Here is a 19,224-nt window from a genome sequence, read left to right as displayed (position 1 = left end):
CCCCAGAATAGGCAGAGGGGCTGTGTATGAGATAAATATGTCAGAAAAACCCAAATTTGATAGCTTTCCGCCAGGTTAAGTGGGACCAGGAGTTCAGGGGAAACTGTAGAAGGATCGCAGCCTAACTGGTGCACATGAGCTTCCATGACTTTTTGGTTATATTGGCCTTGATTCCCCCACAGGACCTTCTGTGCTACAAATTTCAGCAGCCAGTTGGAGCAGGAGAGGGACAGTTCTGGTTGATGTGGAGGCGGAGCTTCAGGAGCCCCCTGCTGTCAATCATTTACCTGGACCTCACAGGGGACGGGGTGAAGGAACTGGCCATTCTTACAATAAAAGGACTGCACATATTACAGGTCTGTTCATTCATTCCTTTGTAGAACATGTACACTCTAAAAAAGGATGTGTTAAAGCAAACACATCCTGTTATTTAAGTCGACACATCAGTAGCCACGTTTACATGCAGCCTAAAAATCTCAATCGGAATAGAATACGTCCACGTATACACCTTTATCGGAATAGTCTAGTCCGATTGAGGCCATTCGTAATGCAATTCATATCTGACTGAACAAAGTCTGCAATCCTGTAAATAAGCTGTTAAATAGAATAATATCCATGTAAACGCCTGTATCTGATTACATTCCCTATCGGAAAGTGTAAGTCCGTTCTGCATGTGCATCGCGTCATAGTGAAAATTTATACCGTTCAATACGGCGGAGCAGAAACTCGAAGTTCATGCTCTAAACTTTAAAAGATGTGAGCAGATAATGCTTCAGTATTAATCTATAATCTGAATGTATTCAGATTGTCAACAATCTTTGCACCTATATAGTTAGTGGAGCTGATAAAATGGACAATGACCATAAAAACAAGGAGGTGGTCATGTTATGCCTGATCGGTGTATGCCGCAGTTTTACAGACAACTGCCATCTCCTGCTATAGAGAACAGAAGGTCATCAGTTGTAGCTGGAGCGAGCTCATCAGTTTGGCGTCTGACCCCTAACACTCTCCATGAAAGTTCCACTTTTGGTTTTTGCCTTGTTTTATTTGTAAGTGAGATGTGTGACAGAGTCTTAACATCTCTACAGGGTGTATGGGGACTGTGATGCGCAGCGAGTGATTCCAGGGTTATTTATTCTTCATCTTCCTCCCCACTTTTTTGTTCATGTTCTCTTTCTGGTTCTCTCCACAGCACAGTCTCATGAGTACAGCCGACCTCGTCCTTCAGCGTCTAGCCGACAGAGTGGCCAAACTCTCTGATGCACCCAAAGACCAGCCAATCACAAAACAGGACTGTGAACGGACAACAGCTTCAACCAACGATGGGCAGAACGCTTCAACCTCATAGACTGCAAACAGCTACACTGTATATTTAAACGTATCCAGACTAATGAGCTGCTTCTACTACTTTGAGGTTCATCCATTGCTTTTAATACAGCTTCTATAAAGTGTAACTGCCGTAGAAAAGCACTGATGAATAGAAAGGGATGTTCCAGGGCGGCTGCAGGAGTCGACCACGTAGGTCTACCATACGATCTGTTAGCAAATGGAGACCTGATCTCTGCATGGTTGTGTCAGCTTGATGCTTCGTGCAAGTCAGCTGATTCCTACACTCTCCCTCTGCTGTTAGGAAATGCTAGATGGTACAGGGAATGGACAATATGACTATTTCATCAGTCTTGTAAAATTATATATGCTTTACTGACAGTGTCGTGGATATCAGTACTTAAAGAACACTGAACTACATATTTTATTACAACTGAAGCTTAATTAAACCTCTTTAATTGGACTTAATATCACTGGGCCTCATTAACCAAACATTAAGAAGAAACTTCTTAAAACCCTCTTATGCAGTTTTCACGAAGATGCCAACCTTCACCAGTGTTCTTATTTGGGATTTGTTCTTGGGTCAAAACCGACTCTACCCACACTCAAGAGCAGTTCTGTGGTTTAGGAACCCATCATGAATCTGATGACTTTTTCTTAGGACCTTACTTAAATTTAAGAAAAAATATAGGTAGACTGGTGAATGAGGCCCATTGTGTTCACTGTTTTTGATGGTATGTCTAAAATGTGTCCCTTTTGGTCCATGTTTTGTCTGTTTTCCAGATGTTTAAATTAAAACAAAATATCCTGACGCATATTATTGGTCATGGAAATACCTTTATATGTTCTGATATTTTAGCTATTTTGTCCACCACCTAGGTTCCTAATGCTTCCCATTTAAGAACAGTCTTTGCTCCAAGAACTGACCAACCTTCCTGTTTTTTCTTAAATTTGTCCTCGATAGGTTCTAAGAAAAAGTCTACCTCAGATTCGTGATGTGTTCTTGAACCACAGAACTGTTCTCACCTCGAGTGTGTGTAGAATCTGTTTTCACCCAAGAACAAATCCCAAATAAGAAAACACTTGAATGTCAGGATCTTTGTGAAAACTGTATAAGAAGAAATTTCCTAATAGCACCAGGCCTCATTCACTAAGTCCAATTAAAGAGGTTAAGCTCTATTTGTAATAAAAGAAAACTGAACTGGATATTTTGTTATCCACAATGAGTAAAGCATAGTGACAGTTCATCACAACACAAAACATCCCATTGCCCACTTCTAGTACCATCTAGCATTTATTAACAACAGAACTCAAACTAGTGGACTTATGAACCACTAGTGGTTATTTCACAGAAACTGAGCTGATGAGTCTGTTATTCATACAGAACCACACACGCTCACCTGGATCACACGGTGTTTATTTAAACAGAAACCTGATCACATTTCTTTTGTTCCAGATATTTCAACGTGATATAGAGGGCAGAACAAAACATCTTAAGATTGTAAATAAGAATAAAAAAAGAAACAAAAAAGACAAGTGTAAATTAAAAAGCCGAACACTGTACAAAAACACAGTTATCTTTCTTAAAGGGGGGGGGGTTTATCTGCTGTCCACCTCAGAGGACGCGCTGTGTGGTAGTGGGCTTAGTTGTGGGGGTCAAATGTCAGCCATTGTCAGTTTAGGTTGCTTGTTGGCTCAGTTAGCGTTCTGTGCAGTGGAGAAGCACAGTTTAAGGGTGTATGGGTACGGCCCACCTACAAGAGAAAGCGGGAAAAAATAATTACTAAAAGTAAGAAACAAACAAAACAGCATAAATTGAACATTAGGATTTAAAACCTATTTTATGTGCATTTTAGAAAAATCTGCCCCTAGAATTGTTCAGTGGTGGTGATGGGAACCAGACGTCTGTAGAGTTTAAACGCACCTAAAATCTCCCTCACACACACAGACCACATACATTGGTAAACGTCCTGTTGTCTCAGATATTGCTTTATGGTACTTTTTCTAAGCCAACATCTGACAAAATTGTTAGAGAGGTACAAACAATGCATCATAACAGAAAAAAGAAGTTTTACCATTTTCAATCAAAGAAAAATATTTTTTTTCAACATTCCACATTAAACCCAGAAGACATGCATGTTCACTGGTGGCTGTACTTGTGTTAGAAACATGGTGGGACCCCTGGTTCCCATGACCACCACAGTAAAGAAGCTCTATGTTTCTCTACAATGAAATGTTTCACATCAAACCACTCAATGACTTCTCAACCACTGAAATGTGTAGAAATTCTGAAAAAATGCCTTATGAATCACAATATGCATTTATTCATACAAATACATGCAAAACGTACTTGGGTTTTTCATCTGGTAGTGGTTCATCATCGAGAGAGCTTCCATAGCATCGTTCACCGTCTCCCATTCCAACAGTCCAGACGCACTCCTCTCACCTACAGACCCGCCAACATATGGACACATTGATTTATAACACCGTCCAGTTACCACCAGTTACAAATCTGTTACAGACGACAGGCGCTAAGAAAAGAAATCTAAAGAGCCATCAATAACAGTCTCAGTACTCAGTACATTTTCTGATTTCTGCCTGTTGGAGATCCTTGAAAAGTCAAATAACACTAAGGAAAAACAGAACCGGGTTACTGAGGCTCCATCTCACTGTAAAACACGTACAGGAGAACATGCATCATGCAAATCGACAGTTCATCAAGAAACAACCTAACACTCAGATACTTACTCTTCCCCGTGAAAAGCTTGACGTTGGTGGGGGGCTTTAGTCCAAGCTCGTCACAGATCTGCAGAGGAAGAAGGAAAAGTTGCAAGACAGACGTGAGCAATACTAATCCTGGCCCCTTAGTGAGCGCCTTGAGTGGTGTAGAAAAACTAAACTACAACAAAAAGGGCAAGTGTTTCGTGTGTACCTGGTTGAAAATCTCGGTAGAGCTGTCCGGCTGGCCGTTGAAGAAGTGCAGCACGTTGCTGGGCCGCTGGATGCGGTTCTTGGCCGCCTGCTCCGGGGAGGTGAAGCGGTTGTTCCGGCTGCCGTGGAAATCCTTGAAGCTGCTGCTGCCGTCCTCCAGCTGGTATGACTGGCCCGGTATGATGGCCTGCTGCTTTGACACACTACATGCAGAAGATTAATAAATAAACTGATAAGCAATAAAATGCTTGGTTCGTTATTGTGCTGTTTGGCGTATGATTCGTCCGTTTTCAAAATAATTACAGGGTAACTTGATTACTAATAAAACGGCAGCCCTAGTGTGTAATAACTGGCATGTACCAGATGTTGAGTTTCTGGTTGAACAGCATGGTGTGGTTGAGGTGAGAGATGGCTCTCTCTACCGCATAACAGTCTCCCATCTCCACCATCGCAGCACCGGGTTTGCTCTTCATGAACTTCACCTGCAGAAACAATCCCACAACTTCAGAGTTGACCTCAAAAGGTAAAACTACACATTAGGAAAAAGACGACAGGTCGCCCTTTATACTTTAAATAAATAAATAAATGAATGAATGAATGAACAAACTAGGCTGTCGATGAAAAGTCTTACCATTGAACAATGGACCATTTCTAATATAGGCGCCAACCAGTTTCTACTGAACTGTTAACTACATGTGGTTAAAGAACAGATTATCACAACATAAGTCAGTCAACACTCACCCTCTCTACGTTGCCATAGAGACAAAAAATATTGAAGATCCGGTCAGCGTTGATCTTGTAGGGGTCGAGGCCGTACACCATAATAACAGGAGAGTCTGCCTGAGAGGCATATTCTGGCGGAGGGCCGTGTCCGTACTGCGGACCCCCATAGCGGGGACCCCCACGGCCCCGGCCCATAGGTGGGCCCATGCGTCGTCCCTCATAATGAGGGGGAGGGGGGCCATATGTGTCATCATAGTGACCGTAGCCACTCTGAGGTCCACCTGGAAGTGCAAGACAGATTAATGTTGATGCAAATGCAAAGTAAGTGCCGACTAGGATTACAGAGATTCAACTACAGTTCTCTGGGAAACGATTCAGCCCATCATGAACGCGATGATTTCACCAACAGGGTAGGATTCAGAATGGTCTTTAAAAATGCCCTGAAGCACATGTGATTTTAGGAGGAACTAAATAGAAGAGAAAATACATAATTCTGGCCAAAAAATATATAAATAAATCAAAATAACAGGGCCATAAAATAAACAAGAGAATAAACACAGTGGGAAATTGGTAAAAACTGCACCACTGCCCCCTACTGGGAGCTTCATGAAGTGCTTCACTGGTTTAGTCAATTCAAACTCGTTTGCTCAAACCCCCAACAGCCTATTCACACCACGCATGACTTTCGTTTTTAACGCCTCTGTAGAACGCAGAAAAGTAACCTTGACTGGTTTTTGCCAGTAAAAATCTGAATCTCCAGTTCTTGTGGCATTGAATCATTAATAATAAATATCTAAAAATTCTGTAATTTTTTAAAACACCTAAAAGCCCCAAAAATCTACAAAAAGGACCACGTATGTGTGTGTGTGTGTGTGTGTGTGTGTATATTATATTATATATATATATAAAATGAAAAATGTGTCGTGCTTTGAAAATAAATGTGCATATTAAATCTCTTAGAGTCAGTACCTCTGAAGCTGCATACAATTTTTAAAATATGAAAAAAAAAGGCTATAACAGTCCGTGCGTGTTGTAACTTTCATGTTGAGCTTCTTGCTCGTCATAGTTTTGCTCTGCAGTGAGTAAGACGAGCCGTTCTGCCGTCATTTGTTTGCACTGCAACCAACACGAGCTTTGAGTAATTAGCCTGATTAACAGATCTGTACAAAGGAAACCGCACTGCTCCGATTGAAAACTTTACCCGGCCTCACAGTTTCTGACTCAATGAGCAAGACATTAATATGCATGTGTTCACTTTCAAAATCTGACAATTTCTTTAAAATTAGAATCAAATCTAATGTTTCAAAATGAATGGAGTCAAATTGTCCCCCTCAAACTGACCACACCAAGTACTACACAGAGAAGATCTTGCTATTTCAAAAGAGCCACATCATTTGCCTATTCAGTTAAAGTCAAGCTAAACAGATTCAGGTGGATTTTGTACATGCACAATTAAATATGACGATGCAGGGTAAAATTTCTCAGAAAATTTGGGCCTAAATGACACCATCCAACACGACAGCTGGCTGACAGCAGTGGCTAATGTGCAGTGACCATACGCTGCAGATTCAAGTTCACTGTAGGGGCTTGAGAGTCGTGCAAGTGTATGTGTGTGCGCGACTAACCATATTCTGGCGGGTGGTCCCCGAGCAGGGCTGGCTGCCTCTGGCGCTTGTTTGGGTTAGCATTGGGGTCTAACAGAGAAAACACAGAGGTCAACGCCACGTCGGCAGAGCCAATCGGCTTCAAGGGCAGCACACAGGAACCAATCAGATCCACAGTCTAAAGGCAGCGGTGTGGTGCAATTGTGACTGGCATGCAGGAGAGCCTACGACTTGCATTAGCTGGAAACACTACACAGTGATTGGGGCAACATATGTACACGGCATATAAACAGCACTTACAATGAGCAGACTGAGGCTAGAAAACTAGAGCAATGGATGAAGGTTTAAGCTAATTAACTGTAAACTCACATTCACTGAACCTGTCTCACATTTACATGATCTATTTGGGACACCTGAACACACACACGCCCACGCCCACACAAACACACCTTGAGAATTGTTCCAATTGCCGTCTGAATCAGCATCTGTACAGACACAGGTATACACACACACATCAGACACGCGGAAGAAAGCAAAAGCAACAGAGGGAACAACAAAAAAAAAAAAAGTCTAAATAAAAACTTTGCGCAAATGTTAATGTCTGTCTTAAGTCCAGAATGTAGCAATTAATAAATACCAGATAATAAATTCTAGATTTTTCTAATATAGCGTCTGTAATTTTAAGAACAAGGTGACAACTGTTTTAAGCTCTGCTTAATTAATCAACCATCAGCAAGCAATTATTAATGCCCAGGTAAACAAAAACAAGCTCAGAAATAGTGACGTGTTCATAAAGTCTCTGATCACATTTACAGAAGACATTACACACACGCTCAAAACTGCAAACTTGCGGTTTACATTTAAGTCAGTCAAATCCAAGCTTCTTTACAAACTATATATTCTTGTTTATTAGGGTATTATTAATTGCTTGCTAATGGTTTAGTAATCAATAAGAAGCAGACCTTAAAATGAACTGTCAGGGAAAAAAAAAATCCTTGGCTCCAGTCTATGTAGAGCCAAGTTGCCATCACCATTAATATTTTAAGAATAGGTAATCAATACAAAACACATCTGCAGTACTTTTGTTTAAAGAACAGTGCAAATATTCTCCAAGCCCAACCTGGGTTTGATGAACATTAATGGTAGGGTTTGTAAAACATGCCCAGCCAATAACATTTCAGAGTGGAGCAAACACTGAATTCAGGGCTGAGAAGAAGTTAACGAATGGTCCCAATACTGTTCTACACTTTTTAAATATGTGTTTGACAAGTCAACAACATTTGCATCCTGATCTGATTTTTTGTTGAAAAATCTATGTACTTCTATGCTAGTATAACTTGTCTAAACTATTCTAGTCTAAAAAGCCTGTATTTTCAGGGCAAACACTCTGCTGGTCTGATGAGGACAAGAAATTTACAGTTTTTCTGGACTTGCAATGAGATCATGGATCGATTTTCTACATTTCAGAAAATTCTTGTTGCAAGCCCAGCGCCCATTCAGTAAATTTCAAGCCAAAGTATCTTCAAGTGTACTGGTAATTCCACCAGTTACCATTTCTGTTGTAACCACTGAGTCAGAGAACTAATTAATCCGTCAGGTGAACCGGAACCTTTTTAAGGCTGCAGTCACACTGGCCTGGTATGTTCTTCGCTGGGTTAGAGCAAAGATAGATATTAAAAAAAAATTAATATTGAGAGTAGAGGTGGTCCCGATGCAATAAAATTTGAGGGATCGCATTGTTTGGTAAGTTAAATAATGCAACCGTGAAATTAACTGCTGCCACAAGCATGTTCATGTTCCCACATCCTTAGCAACTGTATTAAATTTCCTTTCTTGCCTTCAATGTGACTGCAGCCTAAGGGTCATGGGCTAGGTATCCCTGACATTTAGGCATCTGAATTATGGCTCCCCAATAAAATAAAGCAAAAATCCCAACGGTGCTTACCACAGACCCTTTTGAAGTGGACTAGCCACCCTCAGCTGGTCATAACTTGCTTTTTGTTAGCACTTTTACCCCAAAATCTTTCTTTGGAGAGGAAAATAAACGAGAATCAGAGTGCACCTTCTAGTAGGTAGAAACAAAATTTGTCTTTATTTAAGGTAATTAAGGCCAGAGCTGAAAGGCCTTATTAGCAGAAGGCAAGCACAGCTGACCAAGACAACCCAAAATGCCGGCCCGCGTTACATCGCAAGCCGAACCCACAAAAGGCTGAAAGGCTCACACTGGCCGAGCAGCTCGTACAAAAGTCAGCACAACTGAGACATTTGAACGGCGGCACTTACTTACAGTGGGTAGAATCGAGAGAATCCAAGGCGTAACCGCTTGACCGAGAGAGAGGCTTTGCCTGCAACCCTTTCCTTCCCAACCCCAAGGTTTGATTTCCAGCCAACAATCATTCTCCTTTGTCTTTTAGTTATTCATCCAAGTGCTTTGAGGCTGGGTGGGTTTCCAGGCACAAACGGAGCTTACCGTTCTGAAGAAGAGGGGCTGCAGACACAGCGCCGATTTTTGAGGACAGACGCCGCTGCAGCAGTCAAGCTAATCCAAACCTGCGTCACACGGAAGGCGTAACAGCAGTGAGAACACGAAACGTCGCGTTCAGAATGAAACAGAGTTAACAAACAGAGGAGGAGGAGGAGGGATGGAGGAAGGAAAGAAAGAGAGACAGAAGCACCTGAGTCCACAAAGTGAGAGAGGTCTTAGGGAGGGATGACGAGGTTCTAGCTACGTGTTTCGGTGCTTGTGTCTCCATGGTAAACCCCAGTGATCCTTTCCATGTGCTGTAATGTAGTGTTGGCCGCAGTGGTGTCCCCGTGATGGTCTGGTGAATTTCACTACTGTGATGGTGGACGTGAGGCTTGATATGTTCTTGTGTTCTCATGACGATGTTCGAGGTTCACGACGTGGCGACTGGACACTTGGTATGTCTGTGCTGTTAGTTCTACGTGAGAGGCCATGACCATAGAGCTACGGTGTGAAATCTCTGCTTCTATGTTGAAGTGACTGGGCAATCTTGGCAATGGTGAGCACTGAACCTCAACTTGTTGTCAAGGTATAATCTGCTTGATATGTAGTCGTGACGATGCCTGCTCGTGGTATTTAATCTGCAGCAATCTTGACGTGACGTGCAGTGACGACCGTGGCTTGGTGTGCTGTCCTGGAAGTATCTGTTCGGCATGTTGTGAAGAAACGTCTAGAAACATCTACTTGGTGTGTTGGCATGGTAATGTGACCTCGGCATGTCGCGGCAACCTCTGTTCATGGTGTTGAAGTCCTGCATGGCAATGTCTGCTCAGAAATGTTCTGTCATGTTCTCATCAGAGTGGAGCAGCGATAGCAAAAGGTAGCCCACGCACCCAAGAAACAAGACATTAGCAGAGAACAGGAAAAACAATGTATGATCCTCCCATATCCTCTGACAACCTGAGTGTCTTTGCATGTCATGCCTGACAGGCTGATTGGCTGGCTTGTGGTGAGGTGAAGGAAAAGTCTTCTGTGATTGGCTGTAATGTATTATCCAAAGAGATAAGACCATCCCCCAAAATATGATGCTAAATCAGTGAGACAGAGGGTAGTTGTCTTGAGGAAAAAGATGCTAGCGAAGAATGTCAGCTGTAGTGAGGTGTTTGTTCCACGTGATCTGACTTTGTATTTTTTGGAAACTGGACATCTTTGCAGCGTTTACGACGTGGGGTCGGTGTACCTCCTTTTGATCGCTCCATGTTGTCTGTGGAGTAGCATTTGACGAGAATGTTCGGTGTATGTCTGTATGCTGAAGAACGTACACTTGCAAAAACTGCTTGGGAATGTGTCTGAGGAGTAAAATTGATGACCGCGTCCTTTCGGTGTATGTCTTTCTGAATAAAGAACAAACTATGTAAAAAAACACTAAAATACACTTGGTAGCTGGGATGTTCCATCTTCGGTACCGGTAATAGGGCTGCACAATTAGGACTAGATAACAATATAGATAGCGGTGACTGAGACCAAAGAATTTTAGAACATGGTCCCGACACATTTTGCAAAAACTGGTTAGCCAGAAGCATACTTCAAACCAAAGCCATGTTTTGAAGCAAAATAACATAATTCTGGCCAAAGCACAGTAATTTGCATTAGTACAGCGCAGTGTACACCACTTGCTGATTGATCCCCCCCCCCCCGTCCCCCATCGTACTCACCACATTATTTGTTCCAAGACGTTCCCCTGACCAAGATCGGTCTTAATCATTCCTCATCTTCCTAACTAAGACTGGTCCAAATCCCTCCATCATTTGTTCTCAGACCTCCACCTGGCTTTATATGCTGCTTTATTTTCTAAAACCTTCTCCTGACTGTGACTAGGCCTAATCTCTGCATTATTTGTTCTTAGAATAGTCCTAATAACCAGGCCATTTGTTCCAAGTCAGGGGAATGTCTGCAACTGGTCCAAATGACTTTATTTTCAAAGATATTCTCCTGATTGTGAATGGTCTTTAGAACTGCTGTATTTTTGAAGAGCGTCCCCTGACTTGTCCTACTCACTGCGCAGTTTGTTTCAACACCATATTCTGACTGCAAATGGTTCTAATCTCTGAATGTTCAATCTACAAAGTCCTAGGCACTACACCATTTGCTCCGAGACATCCCACTGTCTGAGATTGTGTAAAAATACAGCAGTCCGTAAAACCACTCATTTTCCCCACTGGCCTTTTGGTGTTTAGTGTGCGCATCTGCCCAGTTTGTCTACGGAGCACTCGAAGCGTTTAAGATGGATGCCAAAGATGGGAGTCCTGATGTTGAAAACCACAATTGCAGTTAGGTCATTCCTAACAGTGCAGCCCTAACTCAGACAAAGAGATACCTCACCAGATCAAACTGAGCTTAAAACAGTGGTTTTACCATCATCCTGGATGTAGTCCATCAGCCAAGACATGCTTTGTGTGAAGTCTGCTCATTTAGCTTTTGACTGAACCTACATGGTATGCAGTCCAAGTGCTAACAGTGATTATAAGCTTACATTATTACTAGCTAGCCTTGCAACTCCGGTACAAAACTAACAAAGCAAACTACAAACACTAAACATATCTCGGCGAAATGACTACATCTGGGCTACATTTGGCCAAACCCTTGAATTAGGCTGATGTCTGGAATAATGTATGATCTGTAGAAACGGGTACAGGAATTTTTGGTTAGAGAAGTAATGAATATCTATTAATTGGAAATGTAATGTTTATATGACTAGCATCTAACAACATCACCCTAAACCAATGGTCACCAACCTCCTCCTGAAGATCTGCTTTACTGCAGAGTTGAGATCCAACCTGCATCTAAAATGCAGCATCCTTTTTTGCCACTAATGTATCTGAGGCAGCCAATCAGGGTTGGGACGACATCCTGTACATAGGCAAATCTTCAGGACCAGGGTTGGTGACCGTGGTCCTAAACTAAAAACACTACTCTCCTCACCACCCCCAAGTCTCTTTAGAGAACGTTTTGCCCTATAATGGCCTGGAGGCGCCTTTCTACTATGAATGGATTACAAAAAATAGGTTTTGGGCCAAAACCTTCACAAAACTACTGTAAAATAACATCAGATAGTAAGCCTGTCACATATGTTACACCTGTGAGGTAACCTTTAGTCAGTTCCAACAAGTTTCTCTAGTACAGAACACATCCATCCACTCTGAACAACTTTAAGTCTTAACCATTTAATTATACAAAATTATGAAACACTGAATTTGTTTTTAAAACTAGGCCTAATCCTTACATTTGTGAAGACTTTCTCCAGTGCAGGTCTACCGAGTATCTTTATCTATAAAATGGTACCATTACAATGTAAAGAATACTGCACTGCAAAATGCCAAACCTGATAAAATTTACCAAGGACCAGCTAGCATTCCCATGATAGCATCAAGATATGTAGGCCCTGTTAGCTTTAACTTGTTCTGCATATTGGCATTTTAAGATCAAGTATTCCTAATAATCAAATTAACTATATATAGATATACACACACACACACACACACACACACACACACACACACACACACACACACACACACACCACCATGTGCGCTGTAGGTGCAGGGCCATGCTGAGTGACCGTGACAGTGTGCAGGTCAACGCTGAACTCTGCGCTGCTTCACGAGTGAGCCGAGTGCACGAGTGCGACACATGCTTGTGTGTTTTGGCACGAAAAAGGTGACATGCGACTCGGTGGTGAAAAACACCTATAAGAGGGGAAGATGTAGGTGTGCGTATGTATGTGTACCATTTGAACCTCACCACTCTGTGTCTTGTGAGAAGGTCTGTCACGGCCTGCTTTAAAACGAATGTGTGTGCATACATGTTTTAATATGAGGAAAAAAGTTGCGTCGCTGAAGTGACAAGCCTATGGATCTTCACTGCAAAGGAAGCTCAAGAATTCCACAGGATTCCCACTGCAGGAGGCAAGTCCAGGTAAAAATCCCCAAAACCTGATCAGGAAGAAAGGATGTTTGTATGTGTGTGTTTCTGTGGAAGTGAATCGGAGTTACCTTGGCCACTGAGACCAGGATTAGTGTAGTCCCAAGTGTCCTGGTCATTCTTGAACACATTGAGACGAGTTGGCTGGGGGGAGCACAAAAACATGGAGTTAACATTTCAGACAGGACGTGTCGGTGCATATTCCAACATTCCTTTCCCTCAAAGAAGAAAAAAAAAAAAAAAAGTCTAAAAGAGAGGCCTTGTGGGTACAGCAGTTACTGCCTCATTTAAGGTGGAGCAGCATTTGAATAAAAAGCTCATTTCAGCTTCATTTAACGTCTCCTGTGCATCCCACACACCCACCATACACACTGGTGGAATTTGGAAAACATTCCTGTCATTCATGCTGTGGTACCAAGCTGGTCCATGGCTTGTTATAGTCAGCAGTAGCGTTCTTCACACCGTGTGTGCCACATTACACAGTGGCATTACCAAAATCAGGAATACAGACACAGTCTTTAGCACTGACTGCCAAGACTTTGCAGACTTTAGCTCTTAATATAGCTCTAAATTATGTCCACCATTTCCTACTTATTTTCAGGCCCTTTGCATTTATTTATGTAAAGCCCTTGAAACAGTGTTTGTATTTAAAATGTGTTACATAAATAAAAATTGTAACATTTGTAAAAAAATAAATAAATAATTACAAGGTTTTAGTATGACGTTCTGTGAAAACTCTGCTTTGTACAATTTAGCATATTCCTGCTCTCTTATCTTTAACCACCAGAAGTTGACAGTGCTACAACTCTAAGCTGTTCAGGACGGGGCACTCGAGAACTAGGCTGAAATAAGTAGTTACATCTTTTCCACACCATGAAAGCTGCTTACTAACCTTAGCATACTCGATTTTGAGGGTGCAGCAACCAGAGTAGATGTCGGCTCCATTTAGAGATGCTTTAGCTCTTTGAGCACTCTGGACGGAGTCAAACGTGAGCAGGAGTCAAGGACTTTACAGACCAAAAGACAGAAAAATAACAGCCACTCACACACACAATGTCACCGGAGAGCTCAACACACTTAGAGGAGAAAGGCAACTGCTAAATATGTTTCATCAGGAGCCCTAAATACAGACTGCAGGCTGCTCCTTATTGCGACATGTCAAATCATTATTTCTAGTTTGAAGGCTGATTTTTGCTCCCGAGTCATCATTTGCCCTTTTAAACCATCCTTTATGGTCAGAACATGATAAACACTCAGCAAACAGTGGAACATTTCACAGATCTGTTATGGGACTATTCTGCCATCACTTCTACCACATCCACGTCAGAGCATATCACAGTATTCAAACTCCATCCAGCAGACGACTGGATTCCTCCACTCTATCGTAGTCGTTTAAAGGGACCAACTGCAATAGATCTTTGTTTCAGACGTCGCTAAAGTTAATTTGGTGACTCACTTCCCTCCTTGATCGCCACCTCCCTCTGTAATCATGTCGAAAAAGCAGAGCGGTGTCACTTCCCTTACGGTAGAAAACGTCACCAGGGATGTCAATAAATGTGGAAGTATGAGAATCGTCCATTATATCAGATATTTATCAAACATTTCTTATACTTCTATAAATAATATTGCGATAATCTAACCTACGGCTGCCTCTCTCACAAGCTCCCATACATCCACTTATATCTGCCACAGGACCATCAGCAAAGCCCACATATCTCCTGACATTCTGGCGTTTTCAATTAGAAAAAAAAAGCTCATAACAGGCCGAGGCGTTTATATGAGCAGATGAAGCAGATTTAGTTTGTGAAGGATATTCAACCATGGCCTGCACTCCGTTCTTCCTGAAGATCACGATCCTCTGCACTGGGCCGCAGTTATTGCAGATGGTGTACAGCACATCCTGCAGAAAGGAAGTGACATGGCGGTTAGCTCTCAAAACCAAACACTCTTTGCACAACAGCTGGGAGAACTGCGTTACCACAGCGACCGACTGCACTTTCAGTCGAGGTGCAAGAAAAACAGGACAGTGACTAATACGCTGCTGTGATGATGGTGAGGAAACCATAAAAAGGATCATAAAGTGTGTTTATGTGATGTACAAGAGGGAAAATGACAGCCAAGAAAGAAACACTGCAAAAAATCATGAGCATTTGGGGGCTGTGTGTGTGTGTATTTATATATATCCGTTAATGTATCAGCAGAGCTTAGTTATTAAAATAACAGAGCGTATTTTAAATTCTTATATGGTAAGAAGCAGTTCAGGTGGTGCCTTCATTTATACGCGTTTCCTGCATAGCGTTTTTATTTTGTTAATGCAACAACTACTACAAAAGCAGCAGAAAGCCAGAAATGGTTTGCTCTAGATCATTTAACTTTAGGCCTTTTAAAGCTTGACTTTAAACTTTTTATTTGCTTTTTTTTTTTTAACTACTCAAATGAGGTTGAGTCTCGGTAGAGCCCCCCCATTACTGATCTGTTATTTATCCATATAATTACTGATTTGTTAATTCACCCTCGCTGACTGCTAGCAGAGAAATGCACCATGTCTGAATTAGTGTTACCGTGGTGATCGGGTAGATGGGGTTCATGATAGTGAACAGCAGGATGTTGTTGACGCTGGGCGCGTCGCTTGAGTCTCCAGGCCGTGAGATCTTCTGGCTGGTGGAGTAGTTGATGTAGCAGGGTCGCCCCGCGATGTACACCTGGTTATCATTAGCGTACGTCACCGCGTTACACGAGCCACTCATGTCCTCGTACTCCACCAGAGCCTGGCGCTTGTTCGGCATCAGCACCACGTAGCTACAACCGCAAACACACAGACATGTAGTCAACACTACTTTGGGTAGATATGGAGCTCCACCTCTGATATTTGGCCTTTGAACTACCCTGTTTTAGGAAATCGATGAGACCCAATAAATTAGTACAACCAGAAATGCTAGACACAAGAAAGGGAAAATCATACAGCGCTCACATACAAAGTAGCCTTAACTTGAAAGCAAAGACATTTTGAGGGGTTTTTCATGCAAAATCAAACCTGTACAGGTAAAATATCTTTGACAAACTGAAAAGAGCATGACCCAGAAACTTTGAGAATAAGAGAGCAGCTCAATGCTAACGATGAAAGAAAGCTTGTAACCACCAAGCAGAATGACAACTTTTCACATGCTGTGCATCACAAACTGGGAAATCCTCATTTTCTGACATGAACATTAGTATTTCTGACTGATCTATTCACTACAATGTGCTTTACCTGATGGTGCCAAACTCCCGCAGCGCCTCCACCAGGTCAGATTCTGTGATGCCGTCGATCAGCCCCCTCACGTGCACCACCAGAGAAGGCAGGGTCTTATGGGGGTCAACGTACCCCTCCTAAATACAGACACACACAGTCAAAACACACTGCATCCTTACAGCCTTAAAGCCCTACAGTATCTGCAGGGATGGCAGATGTTATGAGACCCATATTACTATCTGTAGACAATTAGATTAAAAAAAAGCGAGATGAGATCAGATGGATGTTAAGTTGTGAATTATGTTAAAATCTGATTATGTATATAGTAGATACTGGGCTGCTACACTAAATGCCCATACTTTATTCATTTGTAACCTACAGATATAAATATATTTCTCTAAAATACTAGTCCACATCTCAGAAAACTTTACGGCTGAAAAATATGGAACATCGATGTTGGCCAGCAACTCCAAGGAGTGTGTTTACAGCACCGTATAACACTATAATCTAAAATTGTCCCACCTGGTTAAAAACACTGCAATCATGTTCTGAAATAATACGACAATCCAGCTATCTAGAATACTTGAGTTCTGTCGTTAAGTACATTACAGAACCGGTAATCATTTACTTCAAGATTTACTTGAAGATTCTCAAACGGTCTTCCTTCGTCCGACTGTGCCGTCCGGTCTTCCTTCGTCCGACTGTGCCGTCCGGTCTTCCTTCGTCCGACTGTGCCGTCCGGTCTTCCTTCGTCCGACTGTGCCGCCCGGTCTTCCTTCGTCCGACTGTGCCGCCCGGTCTTCCTTCGTCCGACTGTGCCGCCCGGTCTTCCTTCGTCCGACTGTGCCGCCCGGTCTTCCTTCGTCCGACTGTGCCGCCCGGTCTTCCTTCGTCCGACTGTGCCGCCCGGTCTTCCTTCGTCCGACTGTGCCGCCCGGTCTTCCTTCGTCCGACTGTGCCGCCCGGTCTTCCTTCGTCCGACTGTGCCGCCCGGTCTTCCTTCGTCCGACTGTGCCGCCCGGTCTTCCTTCGTCCGACTGTGCCGCCCGGTCTTCCTTCGTCCGACTGTGCCGCCCGGTCTTCCTTCGTCCGACTGTGCCGCCCGGTCTTCCTTCGTCCGACTGTGCCGCCCGGTCTTCCTTCGTCCGACTGTGCCGCCCGGTCTTCCTTCGTCCGACTGTGCCGCCCGGTCTTCCTTCGTCCGACTGTGCCGCCCGGTCTTCCTTCGTCCGACTGTGCCGCCCGGTCTTCCTTCGTCCGACTGTGCCGCCCGGTCTTCCTTCGTCCGACTGTGCCGCCCGGTCTTCCTTCGTCCGACTGTGCCGCCCGGTCTTCCTTCGTCCGACTGTGCCGCCCGGTCTTCCTTCGTCCGACTGTGCCGTCCGGTCTTCCTTCGTCCGACTGTGCTGTCCCTTATACCACGAGGGTTTTTATGTATCGAGACCACTCATGATTAATTTTTAGACGACAATCTTCCAGACCGTCTTCACCCTCTAGAACTAAAACAGGCTGTTTCTGTTCAGATGCCTCTAAAACCGATATGTTAATGAGTTTCATTATGACTGGCTGATTGGTACCATGCCCCTTTAAAAAGCAGCTAAAGTGCTGTTGGCTAAACAGAAGGAAGTGTGTAAACGTGCTGGATCCTGTGGTTAAGCGTTAAAAGAGAAACTTTTGGCAGAATTAAAATATTTGGCTAATTATTATAATGTAATACACAGAATGTGAGAAATTTAAAATCACATTTTAACAGGTCCACTTATGTTAATGTAACCTGAACCTGAAAAAACTGATTTCCTCTAAATTCAAGAAACTAAAGAGGACAGACGCACCAATACGACCAACTTCCGTCCATCAAATACAGAAACTTAACACCTAAAGAAGCAAACAGGCTCTGGCGGTCACCAACACCACCGCCTCAGAACGAGCACAATCCGAACAGCTCTGCCTCGACACGAAGCCTCTCGGCGGCATTTTCCGTTCTACCTTAAAAGGGGAGGCAGTAGCTCACGTTCTGGCGCCTGCAGCTAGAGAAGACTGCAGCTGCACCATTTAAGGTGGAACGAAAACATTCTAACAGAAAGCTGGAGAACAGGAACGTTAAGCGCGCGTTTCACACACAGGACAAATAACTACATTTTAACCTGAATACAAACAAAAACGGGGCCGGTATTAAGCAAACGCGCAGCACGGCTGTCTGAGGACAGAACAACACGAAGCTCACCCCAGTTTCTAGTTTCTTACTCGATTTTTCCCCCGTTCCACCTTAAATGGCGCAACAGTACTGCTGAATTTTCTTAGTCGAGATCCCCGTTCCGCCTTAAAACGTGCAGCACTAACAGCCAAATTCTCTCACTCAGACTTTTCCCTCCCGTTCCTTAAACGGTGTAGTTAACAGTCACAACCGCCGCAACATTTAAGGTGGAACGGAAAAAGCTAAGCTAACAAAAATCTCAACGGCACGTCGTCTGAACGAACAATGGCCATTGATTAGCAGCGGACGGCGAAGCTAGCGAGGCTAACGAGCCGGCTGATGCTAATCAACGGACAAAAAAGCGCACCCTGGCTCAAAAACTCATCAAATAAAAGAATAAGAAAATTATAAAAACGACCAAAGAAAGAGGAGAGCGAAAGACAGAAGCTCCGCGTCCCTCACTGCCACACCGGGGGTGAAGAAACCGACAGCCGCGCCGACCGCGAGCCTTTGTTAGGGGGCAGAGCTCCGCCGCGGGCTTTTCGGGCTTAAAAGGCCGAAATGAAGGAGGTCGGGTGTGCGGTGCGTGGTGTAAGTGTACCGTGGCCATTCCGTCGCTGTCTGTTTTCTGTCTTTTGGTCGCTCTGCCGCCCTCGCTGTAGTAGCGCCCTGCTGCTGCAGCCATGTTGTCCCCAGGAAAGCGTTTAAAATGGAAATACGGCAACTCGGAGGAGCCGAACAGCGCGAGGGGAAAACGGGCCGAGGCGCC

At 43.4% G+C, this 19,224-nt stretch overlaps 2 protein-coding genes across 5 annotated transcripts in view; one reads left to right on the top strand and one right to left on the bottom strand.

Moving 5' to 3' along the window:
* The window catches only part of kptn (kaptin (actin binding protein)), a 15,427-nt gene extending 11,752 nt beyond the window's left edge, over positions 1 to 3,675 (top strand). Inside the window, exons 11-12 of the mRNA XM_017713885.2 lie at positions 183 to 356; positions 1,193 to 3,675. Of these exons, the coding sequence (XP_017569374.1) occupies positions 183 to 356; positions 1,193 to 1,348 (330 nt within the window). The 3' untranslated portion in view covers positions 1,349 to 3,675. The remainder of the gene's footprint in view (positions 1 to 182; positions 357 to 1,192) is intronic.
* On the bottom strand, positions 2,726 to 19,224 carry hnrnpl (heterogeneous nuclear ribonucleoprotein L). Of its 4 annotated transcripts, none has more exons than XM_017713882.2 (14): positions 19,057 to 19,224; positions 16,280 to 16,398; positions 15,591 to 15,828; positions 14,844 to 14,929; positions 13,922 to 14,018; positions 13,101 to 13,173; positions 7,034 to 7,069; positions 6,606 to 6,674; positions 4,999 to 5,261; positions 4,618 to 4,739; positions 4,259 to 4,460; positions 4,075 to 4,132; positions 3,677 to 3,784; positions 2,726 to 3,080 (listed from the first exon to the last, which is right to left on the bottom strand). In XM_017713882.2, exons 1-14 carry the CDS (start codon positions 19,138 to 19,140, stop codon positions 3,022 to 3,024), a joined length of 1,614 nt encoding a protein of 537 aa, XP_017569371.1. In that variant the 5' UTR covers positions 19,141 to 19,224; the 3' UTR covers positions 2,726 to 3,021. The 4 variants fall into 4 exon arrangements, with proteins under 4 accessions (XP_017569371.1, XP_017569372.1, XP_037389069.1 ...); XM_017713883.2 differs by having other exon boundaries at positions 3,677 to 3,772; positions 19,057 to 19,140; XM_037533172.1 differs by lacking the exon at positions 19,057 to 19,224 and adding an exon at positions 16,902 to 17,684.

This window comes from Pygocentrus nattereri, chromosome 23 (genome assembly GCF_015220715.1).
Source record: "Pygocentrus nattereri isolate fPygNat1 chromosome 23, fPygNat1.pri, whole genome shotgun sequence".
NCBI lineage: Eukaryota > Metazoa > Chordata > Actinopteri > Characiformes > Serrasalmidae > Pygocentrus > Pygocentrus nattereri.
Note: the sequence above shows the minus strand (reverse complement) of the source record. Positions and strands in the feature narration are given on the sequence as shown.